This window comes from Ictalurus furcatus, chromosome 10, assembly GCF_023375685.1.
Source record: "Ictalurus furcatus strain D&B chromosome 10, Billie_1.0, whole genome shotgun sequence".
Taxonomy (NCBI): domain Eukaryota; kingdom Metazoa; phylum Chordata; class Actinopteri; order Siluriformes; family Ictaluridae; genus Ictalurus; species Ictalurus furcatus.
This window is the reverse complement of record NC_071264.1, coordinates 5,064,129-5,082,740: the sequence shown is the minus strand read 5'-3', so window position 1 is coordinate 5,082,740 and position 18,612 is coordinate 5,064,129. Positions and strand designations below refer to the sequence as shown.

The window sequence follows — 18,612 nt, the reverse complement described above, 5'->3', positions numbered from 1 at the left end:
CTCCTATTATTATTAACATTTACTGTAGCTGCACAACCAGACTGCCCCTGTACCTTTAACTCTCTCAAACTCACATTCTCACTCACACACACACACACTAAACAGATGAAAATAAAATCTCCAAATGCGCATAAAAAACTTGAGCCTCAATTGAGGTGTATCTCTTCTTATTCAATAAGAAGACAGGAGCATAAACTGCACATCAAAAACACCATGTGACTTTCATCAACAAATCATCTGATTGAATAACTGGCTGATGTGATTGGATAATTGGCTGATGTGATTGGATATTCATGTGGCCGACTTTCCTCAATGACAATCCTCTTTCATCATGTAAACGAATCCCACACTGCTCATTTTACTTTCTTTATCAGTGGAGGATGGAGACCATCAGATGGTGATATCAGCCTCGCTCCTCTCTGACATTTACTCCTCTGTGTGTATATGTGTGTGTGTGTGTGTGTGTGTGTGTGTGTGTGTGAGAGTGTGAGAGAGAGAGAGAGAGAGAGAGAGAGAGAGTGTGTTTATTACCCTACTTCACTGCCCCTCCCCTCTGCAGAATAAACAGGTAACCGGTAAAAGTGAAAGTCAGAGTCTCTATTTTGTTTCCATGGGAAAATACACTATTTCAGGAGTAAAAACACAGTGAGTATCTACATCTAAAGCTATAATATATAAACACACTGAATGTACACCAGATGCAGAAGAGTGTTGTGGGTTTGTACTGAAGTTTGAATGTACACAGGTTGTCTTATGTCTTGATACCATGACTGTTTCCTGTAAGTGAACTCTGTGCTGATACAGGGTTTGATTTAAAACACCGATGTTGGAGTAAAGTAAACGTGTGTCCTCCTGTAATCTGGGGAAGGAGACATGACCTCCAACATGAGTGTGTCTGGAGAACAGGACTTAAAGAAAGACGAGAGGTGAGTTACTTTTACATTCACCAGCAATAAATACACACCGTCTCATGGGAACAGATCTGTATCTCTAAACACTCACTAGTTAACAGAGGAACTAAACTTTGGTTTAAGGTGTTTAATAGCAGTGAATATATAACTGATCTGATCTAAAAAACAGTTTAGAGAAATTATTCACTGAGAGAAGAGTAAAAAGGACCATGTAATGTGGAGGAGAAGAGCAGTGTAGCTTTGAGTCAGTGAACTCTACAGGCTTTAAGACCAAGCTGAGTCAGTTAGCTGTGATTGGGTCTCCTGACCTCAGTGTAATTCCTGAGGTATGAGGCGTGTCTCCTGTTTGAATAAGTGTGCAGACTGTAGCTGAATTAAAAAGATGGAATTATTGGTGCTTAATGATGAACACATTGTGCAACAGTGCTGAGACAGCAGAGTATTAATTATTGCTGATATTTCTGTTCTAATTACAGAATGATGGAGGGAAAGAGATCAGACTCACCCGAACCCAGCTGTGTGTCCATGAAGAGTGACGACTCAATGAGACCTCCAGTCAACTTCAGAGACCGAGCCAGTTCTGATGTGAGGTCAGTACAGTGAGGTGTTTTACTGCAGTGTTCCACCTGATTAAACTCTCTTGTCTCATTATGAAGCCCATCATGAGCTTTATCAGGTGTTGAAGAAGTAAAACACTAAACTGTGCAGTGCTGCAGCTCTCAGACTGGCAGTGAGGAAAACTGCTTTAAGAGTTCAGTTCAGCCTACAGTCCCTGAGCTGGAGGGACTGTGGTGCTACACAACAACATTTACACCTGGGACACTAATGACTAGATCACTATTTTATTCATAAACATGTTAGTGACAGTGAGGAAATCCTGAATTCAGTGTATTGTGTTAAGAGGATAGTGTTAAAAATCTGTCTCTGTATTTATTAGTGTGTGTTGTGCAGCTATAAATACATATGTTATATTACATCATGTGTTTTATTTGTTCACAGACCACAACAGAAGAAATCAAACCTCAGCAGAAATCAGTTGGACTCCATATTCAAGGTGTGTGTCTTTTAAGGTGTGTAACTTGTGTGTGAGTAGTTTGCAGGTTTTTTATTTAAGATCATGACAATTTACAGATTTATTGATGTGCAGCAGCATTATGGGTAATCAGGAAGAATTTCAGCTGTAACTGTGGTAATAGAAAGAGACTTTTCTTCTTTTCATAAAATAAAAGCATCTCTCAGTGTGTAACATTATAGTATTTAGATGTGTTCCTGTGTGTTTCTAACCAGGAGCTGGAACACAAAGTCATCACTCTGATAAAGAATGAGCTGAAGAGGTTTAGGAAGCTCCTGAGTCCAGATTACCCAGCATGCACTGAGAGGGACGTGGAGGATGAGGAGGATCTTCACAGTGTCAGAGAGGGAGCGCTGAAGATCACACTGCACGTCCTGAATAACATGAACCACACAGATCTCGCTAACACACTGCAGAACAGTAAGAGCTCTGAGTCATGGCTTTATTCCATGAGGTTCACTTTAAAGAGAGGAAATAGTTTTAGATAGGAACACTTTTAGTTTGAAGTTTGAGTTTAGTATCATATACATCTGCTGCTTTTCTGTTCTGTTCATGGTTCAGCTTGTGGTTACTCTGTACAATGGTCCTGTTCCTTCAGTAATATTTGTACATGAATCAGGAATGAACAGCAGCATTTGAATTTTACATTTAATCCTGAGTTCAGTGATTTTACATTAAAACATGTAATTACTTTGTTTATTAGAGCCTGTGGCCTCTGTGTACCAGACAAATCTGAAATCCAACCTGAGAGAGAAGTTTAAAAGAATTACTGAAGGAATCTCACAGCATGGAAGCTCAGCACTTCTGAATGAGATCTACACAGAGCTCTACATCACAGAGAGTTGGAGTGGAGACGTCAATAATGAACATGAGGTGAGACAGATTGAGACAGCGTCCAGGAGACCAGCAACACAGGAGACACCCATCAAATGTAATGACCTCTTTAAAGACAAGTCCATAAGAAGAGTGCTGACTAAAGGAGTTGCTGGAATTGGAAAAACAGTCTCTGTGCAGAAGTTCATTCTGGACTGGGCTGAAGGAAAAGCAAATCAGGATGTCACCTTCATGTTTCCACTTCCCTTTAGAGAGTTGAATCTATTGAAGCAGAAAAATCTCAGTCTGATGAATCTTCTTCATCACTTTTTCCCTGAAATGAGAAAACTAGAATTATTAGACTCCTACAAAGTGGTGTTGATCTTTGATGGTCTGGATGAGTGTCGACTTCCTCTAAATTTCCAGAAGAATGAGAGATTGTGTGATGTGACAGAGTCATCCTCAGTGGATGTGCTGCTGACAAACCTCATCAAGGGGAATCTGCTTCCCTCTGCTCTCCTCTGGATAACCTCTCGACCAGGAGCAGCCAATCAGATCCCTCCTGAGTGTGTAGACCAGGTAACAGAGGTACGAGGGTTCAGTGATCCTCAGAAAGAGGAGTTCTTCGGGAAGAGGATCAGTGATCGGAGCCTGGCCGATAAAATCATCTCACACATGAAGTTTTCAAGAAGCCTCTACATCATGTGCCACATCCCAGTCTTCTGCTGGATCTCAGCCACTGTTCTAGAGAGAATGTTGCTTGAAGCAGAGAGTGGAGAGATCCCCAATACTCTGACTCAAATGTTCACACACTTCTTGATCTTTCAGATCAAACACAAGGATCAAAAGTACCATCAAAAATGTGACCCTGATCCTCAGCAGACCAGGGAGAGTATCCTGGCACTGGGAAAACTGGCTTTCCAACAGCTGGAGAAAGGAAACCTGATCTTCTATGAGGAAGACCTGAGAGAGTGTGGCATTGATGTGAGAGAAGTGTCCGTGTACTCAGGAGTGTGTACCCAAATCTTCAGACAGGAGTTTGGGTTTCACCTGGGGAAGGTGTTCAGCTTTGTACATCTTAGTGTTCAGGAGTTTCTGGCTGCTTTATACACATTTCTCTCCTTCATCAGCAGAAATGTAACAGAACAAAAAACCACTGATTTGTCTGATCTTCTCAACAAGTCAAACATGTCTGATCTCCTCAGGAGTGCAGTGGACAAGGCCTTACAGAGTGAGAATGGACACCTGGACCTGTTCCTCCGCTTCCTTCTTGGTCTCTCACTGGAGTCCAATCAGACTCTCTTACAAGGCTTAATGCCCCAGACAGGAAGCAGCTCTCACAGCAAACAGGAAACACTTGAGTACATCAAGGAGAGGATCAAGGAGAATCCATCTCCAGAGAAATCAATCAATCTGTTTCACTGTCTGAATGAACTGAATGATCATTCTCTAGTACAGGAAGTACAAACTTACCTGAACAGTGGAGGTGACAGTCGTCTCAGTGGAACCAGACTCTCTCCTGCTCAGTGGTCAGCTCTGGTGTTTGTGTTACTGAACTCAGAAGAAGAGCTGGATGAGTTTAATTTGAGGAAATATGACCCATCAGAGGAATGTCTTCTGAAGCTGCTGCCAGTGGTAAAAGCCTCCAGAAAAGCTGAGTGAGTATTTTTATTTATAAATGTATTACTGCATGGTTTATTATTTTAATGTAACACTGAACTGCACTGTTTGGATTAATGCTTGTTAATAGTTACTCTAATCATCTTTAAACAAACCTCTGGTACTGTTACAGAAGAGTTTCACTTTTTACATGAACACGTTATGTCTGCACTGAGGGCTGGGCCATATGGACAAAACCTTATCACCATTTATTACATTTTCTCTAAAACTGATAAAAATGATCTCTATAAAATATCTGCATGTATTCATGACTGCTTTTTGATCATTTTGTGAACTAAACACCAGTGAAAGGCACTTTTTCTTTTCTACTTTTATTTGAAAGTGACATTGAACAGAACTTCACAAACAAGAAGAAGAAAAACAGAACACTGTCACCATGGGAACAATATGAATAAAAGATGTGACATTGGTGATATAGAGGATATAGGAAAATATCTATCAATAGACATGATTGATTATTCTATTTTCTGGTCCTATGATATGTATCACTGTATCACACCGCCCAATCTGCACTGAGGGACACATGTGAGAGTGTCGTGGAAGACAATCTTTCCAACCTAAGTTAACAAACTTCAGAGACAGAGGGTTTGTAGATTCCAAAGGTAATCAAACTTTATTGAAACAACAAAGTGAGACAGTCTGCAGAAAGTCTGAATTATACATACACAAACATGTCTTTTATATACTTTTGTGAAGCAGTACAATTATCCCTAGGTGGGGCATTAACCTCCTTTTTTCTAAAAACAAACCAATCTCCATTGCCTTAATCAATTATTCATATCTGTAAGATACCTTGCACTTGTGGCACATGCGTTGTCAGTTGGATTTTCCTTAAGGTTTTATTGGGACAATTTTTTGCAGCGCACGCCACTTGTGTTGAATTTTCTGAAAGTTTTCATTAGGACAGGATTTTGATCATGTCCCAAAATCCACCCTTATACCTTAATGACTTTCTGGCTTTAGTCCCAGCCTGGTACACTTCATCCTGGATGTCTGATCTGGTATTTTGTCACTGGCTTGCAAGCTTAAAGGACTTTGATTGGAAACACAGTTCTGGTGAATGTCTAATTGCTAATTTATTGCCAGAGTAAAGTTGCTTTAGACAAAACACACAATTCTTCTAACTCAGTTTACACAGGACATACAGAGATACAGAAAAACACCTGATGTTCAGTAAAACATAGTCTTCTAGCTCAGTACACACTTACAATATAACTTGATTAAAAACTGTTCTGTACTTTTTCACTTTCACACCGACCTTGTTTGGTTTGGACTGATCAGACTTTCTCTTTAGATTGGATCTGGTGTGGGATTAGTTTACATGATGAAAGAGGATTATCCTCGAGGACAGAGTTCCAGTTAGCAAAAACATCATAATAATCCCTCTGTGCAGATCAAGGGATGCGTCCTGTTTAGAACTTTAATCCCTAACAAAAAATGTGTGAATGTTTAAAATAAATAAATAAATAATGTATTGCCATTGCACTGTGTAAGTCGGTTGCATGCAGTGAATATCCAGTCACATCAGCCAATTATTTAATCACACGATTAGTTGAAGAAGTCACATGACATTTTTGAAGAGGATCAAGGAATTTAGTCGGTAAATGTGTTTCCATCATAGTTTATGCGCTTGTCTTCTTGTTGAATAAAAATAATCCAATTCAATTAAGCCTTAAGTTTTTATCTGTCTTTTGGAGATTTTATTAACATCTGTTTATTTTTTGTTTTTTTTGTGTGTGTGTGTGTGTGTGTGTGTTTGTTTGAGAGAGTTGAAGGTACAGGAGCAGTCTGGTTGTGCAGCTACAGTAAATGTTAATAATAATAGGACGTTATTTAAAAGCTCACACAGCTGATGTTATTTGTATTTAGTAGTTAATTTAACATGCTATGCTAACATGTAAACAATAAGTTAATATTACCTGACTTACATTTTACACTCCGTATTGTCTGTTTCTGTACTGTTTCATCAACAAAAATATTTCCAAACAAAGCCACAGCAGGTCCTGCTCCTTTTTCCTCCAAATTCCTTTTGTTCAAACGGGAGATTTCTTATTTATTTATTTTTAAATGGGAGACTTTTAAACACATACTTCTCTTAAAAATGGTTTATATTTATAATAAAGCATTTATTAAAACAAAAACCCTTCTCTTTTAATTTATTTAAGCATCATTGTGACTAATAATAATAATCATAATAATAGTAGTAATGATGATAATAATAATAATAATAATAATAATAATAATAATGAGGCTGATGTGGTGACCTGTCCTCTGATTCCTGTGTGTGAGAGAAACACACTCACATTTCTGTTACATGGTAAAGAGTAAGTGTATTATGGCTGTGTGTGTGTGTGTGTGTGTGTGTGTGTGTGTGTGTGTGTGTGTGTGAGAGAGTGATCAGTGTTCTGATATTTCATCATTTCTGTTCTAGGCTGTGTTTGTGTAATCTGACAGAGGAAAGCTGTAGAGTTCTGTCCTCAGTTCTCAGCTCAAACTCCTCCAGACTGAGAGAACTAGACCTGAGTGGAAATAATCTGCAGGATTTAGGAGTGAAGCTGCTCTCTTATGTACTGGAGAATCCACACTGTACACTGGAGATACTGAGGTACACACACAATATTATTATTATTATTATTATTATTATTATTATAACTTTATATATATATAGCACATTTCATAGATAAAATGCAGCTCAAAGTGCTTCACAATGGAAAAGATATAATATTAAAACAAAAATATTGCAACACAACATTAAAGATAAAAATACAATATTGAAACTTAAAAAGTCATTAAGAAATAAATATAAGTAAATAAATAAACTATAAATTAGATCATCACGAGATAAAAAACAAAACAGTTTTAAGCGTAAAATGAAGAGGACTTATTGAAAGCCAAGGTAAATAAATGTGTTGAAGCTGCTTTTAAATATATTTTGTGAAGGAACCTGATGGGAGTGAGTTCCACATCCTGGGAGCAGGGACACTAAAAGCAGTTTCCCCAAGCTGTTTGTTATTAGAATTCACCTTAAAGCTGCAGTACAGAACATTTGCCTCTCTATCGCCATCTCTGTTTGAAACATAAAATTGCAAGTTACTATTATTATTATTTTACTATTGTTTTTATTTATTTATTTATTTATTTATTTATTTATTTATTTATTACCGAGGGTTGTGCTTTGGCACTGCTCCTCTACGCGGATGAATCTGATGGTCAGAGGTAAACTTATCAGAGTTGCCAAGTCCACTTACCATACGTGACTTTGGGCTTCTTTTTTTTCTGAAGTTGCTTTTAAAAAAATCACAGGTTTTTGGGCTTGTTATAAAAATATGTTGCTTGTTAGGAAAATCTGAAAAGTGACTGTTTTTTACTTGTATATTCGTTATTTTCACTATGCATTGACACTGTCTACTCACAGCCTCAATAATATCACCGCTGTAGTGTAATTCACCCTCCCACAATTACTACAGGTTATAACACAAAAACAAGCATAGCATACTCATATATACTAATAGTAGTTATGCTTCTAATGTAATCTCCTTTACCTTCTCCTCAGTCATATTCTGCTGCAGCTGATCAGAGATGAGAGGATAGTGCCTGTCCTCCCTATAAGCTTTGTTGCCGTTTGATGATTTTTTTATTAAATAAATTCTGTTTTTGTGTTTCAAACTGTAAGTGGTTTCAGTTTTATATGTTACAGGATCATTTATTGAGTCTGTTTACATTGTGGCCGTAACAGGATATAATAATATTGAGCTTGTTTTTGAAGCTGCAGTTGATTATTTGTCTCGCGAGACTTGGCAACACTGAGGTATTCATGTGTTGTATATTAGCTCCAATCCTCGACAGCGGAGGTGGAGTTGGCAAAACTCTTAATGCCATTAAGAGTTTTAAAATCTAATTAGAGCACTTTAAAACCGATTCTGGAGGTCATAGGAGTAATCTGGTCTCTCTTTAGTTTGTGTTAGAAGCCGAGCAGCTGCATTTTGTACTAACTGTAATGGATAAATATATATTTTTTGGGACGTCCATAAGAGATCGATACAGTAATCTAATCTACTTGGAATAAATGCATGGATACTGTAAATGATTTAATTCCATATATTAAATATCATTAACTCACTGACATTTATACGATTTGAAGCTGATCGATCGAGCTTCACCTTATTTAGTTGAGTTTTCTCTGTAAATTGACACAAACTCAGGAGCTCTTGTCCCCGGTGAGACCCCTAGCACACAGGAACAGGTGTCTATTTCCCCCAGCTCCAGCTCAGTCCAGCTGAATTTCAGATGACCACCTGGATGTCCATCACGTGTACGTGCAGGTCGAGTGTTTATATCAACAAAGTCACCTGTGACCTGGGTGACGTGTGCCTTTTGCCCCAGTACTAAAGGCACGTTCACCCCAGAAACGACTTTTTCACAAATCTTCCGAGTGACTGCCAAGCTCTGGTGGTCATCCGAAATTCATAGACCTGCGGTTACATACGTAACCATCATTCTATTTCATTTCTGCTCAGTACCTGGATGAGTAATACCAACAAGGTCACAAGGACGTTGTACGTGCCCCTTAACAATGGCTGCGAAGCCATGGAAAAAATGGCTGTAGCCACTGGGTTGTGTGAGATCATATTCACCCTATAATATCTTGCAAATGTGCAGGTTGATGCCCATGACGCAGCTGTACAAATATCTGAAAGAGGGACCCCTTGTAGGGCTGTCCATGACACTCCTGGTTGAGTGACTTTGAACCTGAGGAGGGATCCGGAGACCAGTGCCCTTATAGGCAGAAACTATAGTATCTACAATCCATTTTGACAGACGCTGTTTGGACAAAGCCTGACCTCGCCTATGCCCTGTATGGCAGACAAACAGTGAATCTGACTGCAGTTGTTTGGATATAACACTTTAGTGCTCGCACTGGGCACAACAGGCTCGAAATTGACCCCTGCTCATCCTCCTGAGTTGGGGGCTCAAAAGCTGACACACTGAGGGGCTGGTTCGTATAAGATGAAGAAACGGTCTCCGGGAGAAATGAAGGGTTCCGCCATAAAGTTACCCCTTTGTTCCCAGAACTCCAGTGTAGGCACTCTTGGCTTACTGATAAGGCATGAAACTTACCTACTCGTCTAGCCGATGCCATGGCTAAGAGGAAAGCTGTTTTCATAGACAGCCACCTCAATTCTGACCTCTCTAGAGGTTCAAATGGTGGCTGACACAGTGCCTCTAATACGAGAGTCCCAGTTGGATACTGGGTTTTGTCGAGGAGGTCTCAGTCATTGAGCACCTTTTAAGAAATCGGGTCACAAGGGTGGGGAACCCAATAGTCCATCTACTCTATTATGCATGGCTGAGATGGCAGCTATGTATACCTTGATGGTCGAGGCTGCAAGGCCTCCATCAAGACAGGACTGGAGAAAGCTGAGGATTACTGGTATGGAACAGTGTGTTGGTTCCTGATTTTGTGCTTGGCACTACTCAGAAAAGAGCTTCCATCTGTTGGCGTACAATTCATTGGTGGAAGGTGCACAGGAGTTGTGGATGGTCTGTACAACTGCTGGATCACACAGCCTTAGTAATGGCTCTGGCCCTTCAGAGGCCAGACCCAAAGTTACTGCCAGGATGGGTTCGGGTGCCAGATTTGACCCTCCAGCTGTGACAAGAGATCCATGCTCACAGGGAGGCACCAAGGCTCCCTGTACAGTAATCTGTGTAATATTGGGAACCACACCCTCCCTGGCCATTTGGGGGCTACTAGTAGCACCTTGTGGTTGCCCTTACAGATCCTGTCTAGAGTTGACAGTATCAACGGTAGTGGAGGGAAAGCATACAGCAGTCGATTTGGCCACGCATGGGCCAGCGCATGGGCCAGCACATCTTGGCCCAAGGGGCTTTTTGGTTCCCCCAGTGAAAACCAAAGGGGACAGTGTGTCATTGACAGTGAGGTAAAAAGGTCCACCTCTGCCCTGCCATATCTGTGCCAGATTGCTTGCACTACTTCGGGGTAAAATATGTTGTTCTCCTCTATGAGCACAGGCACCTTAGGCAACTGGCAATGACTCTGACCAGCTTGTGCCTGTGTTGAGTAGGATGCAAGCCGAGGTCGTTCAGCCAGATCTGGAGTGGCTGTAATGACAGAAGCCCCAAAGGGACCGCCGATGAGGCTGCTGTGAGCATACCTAACAGTCACAGAAATGCTTTGAGGACCAGAGCCCTGCCTCTTCTGAAGTGACTGATGCGCTGGAGGATGTTGTTGACTCACTGTTGAGAGGGGGTAGCCATCCTCAACCATGAGTCCATCTGGTTGCCAATAAACAGTCTTCGCTGACTGGGCATCAGAGAGCTCTTTCCATAATTCACTGTAAGCCCTAGCTTGGTAACATGGGAGACCAGCAATGCTGATTCTCTTAGGGCATCTACCCTTGACTGGGAATAGATCAACTAGTCATCCAGGTACGGGAAAATTTGCATCCCCCTGGCCTGTAATGGAAACAATGCCGCTGCTACACAACTGGTGAAGACCCTTGGCGCCAGTAAGTCCCTGAACGGGAGCACACAAAACTGGTAAGACCTTCGCTCGAAAGCAAAACGGAAGAATTGCCTGTGCTGGGGCGCGATTGGAACGTGAAAATATGCGTCTTTCAGGTCGATGGTTGTTAACCAATCATTCTGCCTGATATCTTGCAGCATATCCACTGTATATAGCATGTGGAACCTTGAGGTGTGTGTTCAGAGGTCTTAAATCCAGTATGGGGCGAAATCCACTGTCTTTCTTTGAGATAATACAATAGGTGGAATAGAATCCACTGTTCTGTAAAGTACTGTCTAATTGCTCGATGGCACCCTTCTTCAGGAGAGTCCAGACCTCCTGGCGTAGGGCCAGAGCCTTGTTTGGGTCCTTGACTAAGGTAATTTTGACTCCGTGGAACCTTGGCAGTCGATGTCTGAATTGAACGTTGTAGCCCTGTGACAGGGTTGATACAACCCAGGGGTCTGATGTAAGCGCATCCGAGCATCTGAGCTGCTGGCTTGTGAAGCACCCGACTGCTGGAGTGGTACAGTCATTGTCTACCACTTCGCCCCTTATAATTTCTGGAGAGGTGGCGGCCCGAAGTCTGGCCTTGCTGTGCCTATTGAGGGGGCTGGGTGGGGGTTAGCTGATGAAACTTTTCTGGGTGTTGTGCTCTTGGCTGGGTAATCAACTGTGGTATGTACAAAGCTGTATTTGTTGCCCTAGAGGGTCCCTGTCTAGCGGGGTGTTCACGGCGCAGACTAGCAAACTGTTGTCTGGTCTGTGTAACCTGTAGGCTGCGCTCCAGGGCTTGCTGTGCAGCCAGGCCGAACAGTTCCCCAGGAACAACAGGGAGAGAGCGGAGGGCTCTCCTGCAGGGTTCCAAAAGTAGAGACTGGGCCAGCCATATTTGGCGTCGGGTGAGGGTTAACGAAGACATTAGCCTCCCCAACTCCCTGGTTAGATAGGCGAATGCCTGCAAAGAGGCATCACTCAGGCTCTGGGATGAAGGGTCAACCTCCGAAGCCTGCAATGTCTGGGACAGGGCCAGCTTAACATGTGACATGTGCCCATGTGTGACATGGAATTCCCAATATGTCCCAAACGTGCTGCTGTGTCATAGCTTCTCACAATGAAGTCATCTGTCAACCAGCATCGTGGCCGGGGGAAGCGTGCATCGGGCTGAAGTGCTTCATCAGGTGATAGGAAAAGGGTGGCAACAGCCGGCTCTATATTGGGCATGCAGTCATGTTCATGGTCGGATGCATCCTGCATATTAGCTAGTGCTCTACAGTCTGTTGGTAGATGAGAGAAACGTCTGGGGTTTGCCCAGCACCTCTGCAGCTCCTCGATATATGCAGCTGAGGGTGGGACACAGAGAGGTGCGGACTGAGAGGTCTTCCTGAAAAAGGTACTCTGAGGAGTCACCTGGACAGGTACTGCATCTAACCCCAGATGTTCCAAGGCCATTTTTACCACAGGCCTGACTGATGTCTGACTAGTCTCCGAGCCTTTCAGTGTACTGTGTCTCATCCCCTGCTAATTGGGATGAGATGATTGGGAGCTCTAACCTGCCCCCTCCTCGTCATAACCTCCCCCGTTAACTAGGCTGTCCGAGGCCCTAGTGTAGAGTGCATTCTCCTCCTGGGTCTCAAAGGCTGGTGGCAGTATTGGAGGCAGTACCCTGGGAGGAGACTGCAGTGCAGCTGCAGCGGGACCACTAGCAGGCTGTGCACTGGGTGCTTGCAGATTAAGGAGCAGAGACTTAATCTCTGCAAATTCAGAGGCCAAGGTGTCTACCTTCAGGGCTAGGTGGTTCTACCTTTCTGCGTTTCCCCTTACAGGGCCCCCCCGCAAATCGGTTTTATGGTGCTGGGAGACATGGCCTGTGTAGGATGCAGTTGTGCGCCCAACCTGCCCTCTAGCTGGGCCAGCCTGGCTGCCTTTGCTGCTAAGCTCATGGAGCTGCAGTTTATGCATGCCATGTCCATCAATCCCTCTCTTAAGTGGTCAACCCCCAGGCAAGAGGGACATCTCTCATGGCCATCTTCTAGTTCCAGAGGGGCCAGGCAATCAATACATGTCATAAACATGGGTACCAGCAGTAATTACTATCCACGTGGTTTTCCGAGTGTGAACACTTTGCCAGGTGGTAATTGAGCATGAAGGGAGAAATATATACACTTTGCTGTATCTCTGCAAATAATTAAAGAAATCCACAAACTAAATCACGGGGAAGAAAAACAATCACCCGTTTTGATCACCCCCCTTCAGGGTGTGTTGTGTAGCCTCTCCTACCACAACGAGTCAATTATGAGAATTAAACAATAGCAATATTGGGAAATGATCCCTCTCTCATAATTATGCACTGCGATGCAATATGGTGCAGTTAAGAGCGAATATGCTCACACTGTAACCAAAAATATATTCACGAACTAAATCACGCGGACGAAAGCAATCACCCGTTTCAATCGATCCCAATCAGGGGCGTTGTGTAGCCTGTCCTACCACGAGTCGATTATGAGAATTAAACAATAAAAATTTGGGGGAATGATTCCTCTATGATCACTATGCACTGTGATACAATATGGTGCAATTAAGAGCGAACACGCTCACACTGTAGCCAATAATTAAACAAATTCACGAACTAAATCACGGGGATGAAAAACAATTTAATGAAGCCCAGTCGGGGTGCGCTGCTTACTGACAGTGCGCTTTCAAAAAATGAAAAAACAAATATTGTGGGGAATAACACCATGATATGTATAAACAGAAAACTACAGGAAGGGATTCCTGTATTTAGTTCAAGTATTTAGTGTTCTATCAGCATTAAAGTGAGAAACACCAAACTGATCATGAACTGTAAACTGTTGCTTGCCGAATTAGAGCGTGCCCACTCCTACATGGTGTTGATAGCAGAGTCACTTAGCTCTTGCTGGATAGTGTACTATCTGAAGTTAAATAATCACAAAAAAGGCTAACCGCAGTCTTTGGAGGACGAAAGTTCATAGCTTCGGGTTACAAGACTACCAGTTTCACTGCTGAAACCTGCTTACCAATGTGAGAAGATAACAAGAGATCATTTCTGAATTCTATAATATAATTTGTTCACCATGTTAGGTTTAAATCCTCTAAAAACAGATTCGCAATTGAATAACATTAGTCTGTTCCAATTCACATCCTGCATTGGCATGTTTTGTTTACTCTCACAATCCACCAAACACCCACACCCAAAGTCTCCATAAACAAATGAGACAGCAGTGTATCCTACAATAACCAAAAGTTGTCCGCAATGTGAAAACAACTCGGAGACTAAGCTGAACTAACCAACAAATTTTCCAAGACAAAAAGTTCCAGTAAGAGAAAAAGAGAAAAGACCCCTACTGACTTCAAGTCTGATAAACAGTCTGCACACAATAATAAATATAATGTCCTTAACTTTTAAAGACTTGTAACAAATAATATAACAAGGTAGCACGTAAAGTCGAGGAAATAACACTAATAAAATTAAATAAACAGAAACTCTAACCCAGTCAGAGCATCAAAACAGAGACGCACATTAATACAGAAGTAAATTTTAAGAGGAGTGAGTCCACAAAATCTAGGCAAAGTAATGCAACGACAATATCTTCAATAAAAATCAGAATTCTGTAGAGCTGGAAGGCCGAGTGCAAGAAATAAAAATAATAGAAGAGCGAAAAAGGCGCCGCTGTGTAGATGACGCAGTTCACCCCAATATCAGGAGTTTAACATAGTCTCCTGCTTCCTCCGCTGAAATAAAGTCCTTCTGAACACCGTTATATGTAATGCGAAGCCGATCTGGGTGAAGTATTCCATAGCGAGCGCCCTCAATACCACGAAGTTGACGCCGAACCTTGTTAAATGCAGCCCAGGCCCGGGCTATCTTGGCTGTGTAGTCAGGGAAAACGGAGATGGTCAAATCCCACGCTTTAATCCGTTGGAGCTCTCTTGCACTGTGTAAAATGTCAACACAGTCACTGTGATGGTGGAATCTGCACACAATAGCTCGTGGTCGTTCACCAGGCTTGGGCTTCGGCTGAAGGGTCCGGTGGGACCGGTCCAAACCCGGCTCCTTCTCCAGACCACACGCCTCTTTTAACAAGGCTGCTACAGCAGCAGTTGTACAGGTGTCAGCGCCCTCTGGAACTCCGGCTATTCTAACGTTATTACGCCGTGACCTCGACTCCAAATCCTCACATTTATTCTCTAATTGAGTCACGGTCGCAGTGAGAGACTCGATAGTAGTCTTCATATGAACTGTGTCATCGGTGCAACCCGGAGAGCGCGCACTCCATTTCCACAACTGTACCTTTCAGTGTTGATATGGTAGCCTCGGTAGCAACTTTATCATTAGCCAGCTGTGTTTTCACGGCCTGCAGGTCAAGCTGGATAGTAGACAGAGCACCCCTGAGATTCTCCTGGTGCTTCTGGAGCTCCTTTTTAAAAATATTGGCGATGTCCTTCCTCAGTAAAGCCAGCAGCTCAAGCCTGAGTGTGGCGAAGTCAGGGTCACCGCTCGGCAACGTGGATTCAGGGGAAGAAGGGGACTCGCTCGCAGCGTGCACACTAGGCCTCAGTTGTGTCTGAATGCTACCACGGGTTTTCATGTTCTTTCCAGACATGTTAACGTGCCACAAAGTTAAAAGTGCAAATAAGGAAACGGAGTAGAATAAGTCAAAATATATTGTATGACTGAAAAGCGCAAATTAATTACAATTTTAATCGAAATCATCAGGAGCCTCCAACTTCACGTCTTACTCTACCGAATTCCAAATCCCACAGGTGACTTTGTTGATATAAACACTCGACCTGCATGTACATGTGATGGACATCCAGGTGCTGAAAGCATCACCTCAGGCGGTCAGTAGAAATGAAATAGAACTCCTCCATAAGTGTCTGATGAATGTGAAAGACGAGGACAGTGAGGTGTTGTTGGAGAAGCGCTGGATTGAGGGTCAGAATAAAGAGCACATAAAGCAGCTATGCCCATACATAAAGAGCTAGCTCTTGTGCTGAGTGGCCACACCCATTTAACTCTGAACCAACAGCTCATCAACCTTTTCTCTCAACATCTCAACATCCTGTAGACATTCCACAACATTACATTCTCATTTACACATTAAAGAGTTCCTGTGTAAATGCTCCTACACACACTTTATGAATAAATTCATTCGTATCCAGTGTGATAAATGAGGCCCAGTGTTTTATATGAGTAAAAAATTAAAGTGTGTATTTTATATGGTGTGGATTAGCATTGTTTCTGCTGTTGAGCTTTGTTTTTCTGTGTGTGTGTGTGTGTGTGAAAGTTATTAGATTAAGATCCAAAGAACAATTAAAGCTGCAAGCAACGATGAACGGGCCCTTGCACCCGGGTGCATGTTGGGGCTGCTCTGGCAGGGGAATGCTATTCCATTTTTTGGTACCTTTTAGCACTTACATGTTGTTAGGAGTGTGTCATGATGTTAAATGTAACATTTCCTTTTGCCAGCAGGTGGCCCTATGACTATAAGTGAATATTGGCATTTAGATGTCTTCAGGCCGGGACCTTTATCAAACGTGAAGTTTGGAGCAGATTGGACATTCTGTGTTTGAGTTTTAACAGCTTCCTTTTTCGTTGCGAAACATAGAAATTTGTGAGAGCGCCACGCCCACGCCCTGCAGCGAAACCTCAAAAGCTTCGCAATTTCGCATCGTGAATGCCTTTAGATGAGACTGACCAAATATGATGCCGATCTGATGAAAGTTTTAGGAGGAGTACGTTAAAGTACGAGGCCTGGACATGGCAAAAAATGGAGCTGACTTCCGGTTGAGTTTAGGGTATGGGTTCAAGAGACCTTTTCGTACGTATTGGCAGATTACATACATTTCCCGAATTTTGTACATGTACGTGAAATTTAGCGTGAAGCGCACATCATGTGAAATTTTGTAGGTGGTGCTATCGAGCCATTTTGCCACACTGAATTCTGGAACCCCTGTCAGATGTAAATTTTCACCGGTTCTAACATGTCTGCAAAGTTTCGTGAGTTTTTGGGTATGTTTAGGCCTTCTAAAATGCAGTTCATTTCGGAAAAGAAGAAGAAAAAGAAGAAACGGAGCAGATCCAATAGGGCTTCGCACCAGTGGTGCTTGGGCCCTAATAAACTCCAACAGTTTTAGCCTCACTGTGAAACTTAGCTTTGTGTTAATGCTGAAATATCTACATCACTTCTCACATCAGAACAAAGTACATTTATTTCTCCAGCATGTAGATCAGTTTACATTACACACACATTTACTTTAATAACATGGCAATACTAGTTTATTGTTTATACACAGGCTGTTCATTTTATATTTTTATCCTAACCTTGTGTTCAGGTAAACACTTTATTTCCCACCTGATGGAAACACCTCATTTCACAATCAGATAAATAAATCTAACACTTCATCATATCTCTTCCAGGCTGTGGAGGTGCAATTTGACAGAGGAAAGCTGTAGAGTTCTGTCCTCAGTTCTCAGCTCCAACTCCTCCAGATTGAGAGAACTGGACCTGAGTCACAATAACCTGCAGGATTCAGGAGTGAAGCTGCTCTCTGCTGGACTGGAGAATCCACACTGTACACTGGAGATACTGGGGTATACACACACACACACGCACACACATCCAGTTTCCATCTGTGGTGATTGTAATTGTAGTGATGTGATGTACTGTCATTGTTGTGTGTGTGAGATAGAGAGTAAATGTTCTCTATATAAAGATTTTGTGTAGTTGATGTTTTCAGAACTAAAACTGAGTGTGTTAAGTGTGAGAAGGTTTTCTTTCTTGCAGGATGTGGAATTGCAATATTACACATGAAGGTTGTGCTGCTCTGGCTTCTGCTCTGAGGTCAAACTCCTTATCACACCTGAGAGTACTGAATCTGAACGGTAATAATCCTGGAGAATCAGGAGTGAAGCTGCTCTCTGATCTACTGAAGGATCCACACTGTAAACTGGAGACACTACAGTGAGTTAATGACTTACTGTCTCTTTACTCTACTGTATCATACTGAATAGTGTGTGTGTGTGTGTGTGTGTGTGTGTGTGTGTGTGTGTGTGTGTGTTTATGCTGATGTGTGTTTACACTGATGTTCTTCTCCGCCTTACAGCATTAAGGGTAATAAACTCACCAGGATTGGCATATGACAGGAGTCTCACCTCAAACCTCTTCTCCAGGATAAAGCAGTTTTGGTGAAGAGTTAGAACCCCTCCTACATTTCCAGCAGTTTGGGAGCTGAATCATTAAACATAAAGGGGCAGGGCAGAAACAAGTCAAGAACAGGCAGAAGGTCATACACAGGAGAAATCAACACACGTAACCAAATATCTGCTGTACAAAGCAACGGCAACGATCTGCCCAGGGGATGGAGACTGACAAGGCTTAAGTACATGTCTGGAAATGTACAGCCAACTAATCCCAAAGCACGAGGCGGAAGCAGGCGTGTACGAGATGTGATCGTCCAATGGCAAGCCGGAACATGACATATTGCAGTGGACTGGGCTAAAAAGAGGAGGAGACAAAAGACACCTATCCCACCCCCGACATAGACACACGAATGGCACATAGTACAAACAGAAATACAATTGAGGA

The 18,612-nt window shown here is 42.3% G+C and overlaps 2 protein-coding genes across 2 annotated transcripts in view; both read left to right on the top strand.

Annotated features, from left to right (window-relative positions):
• The window catches only part of LOC128613568 (mucin-22-like), a 167,878-nt gene that overhangs the window by 88,276 nt on the left and 60,990 nt on the right, over positions 1–18,612 (top strand). The window lies entirely within an intron of this gene.
• LOC128613567 (NACHT, LRR and PYD domains-containing protein 3-like) lies at positions 614–18,438 on the top strand. Its single transcript, XM_053634454.1, has 10 exons — positions 614–645; positions 805–926; positions 1,388–1,501; positions 1,911–1,965; positions 2,199–2,403; positions 2,687–4,454; positions 6,908–7,081; positions 17,445–17,618; positions 17,812–17,988; positions 18,131–18,438. Exons 2-10 carry the CDS (start codon positions 874–876, stop codon positions 18,165–18,167), a joined length of 2,757 nt encoding a protein of 918 aa, XP_053490429.1. The 5' UTR covers positions 614–645; positions 805–873; the 3' UTR covers positions 18,168–18,438.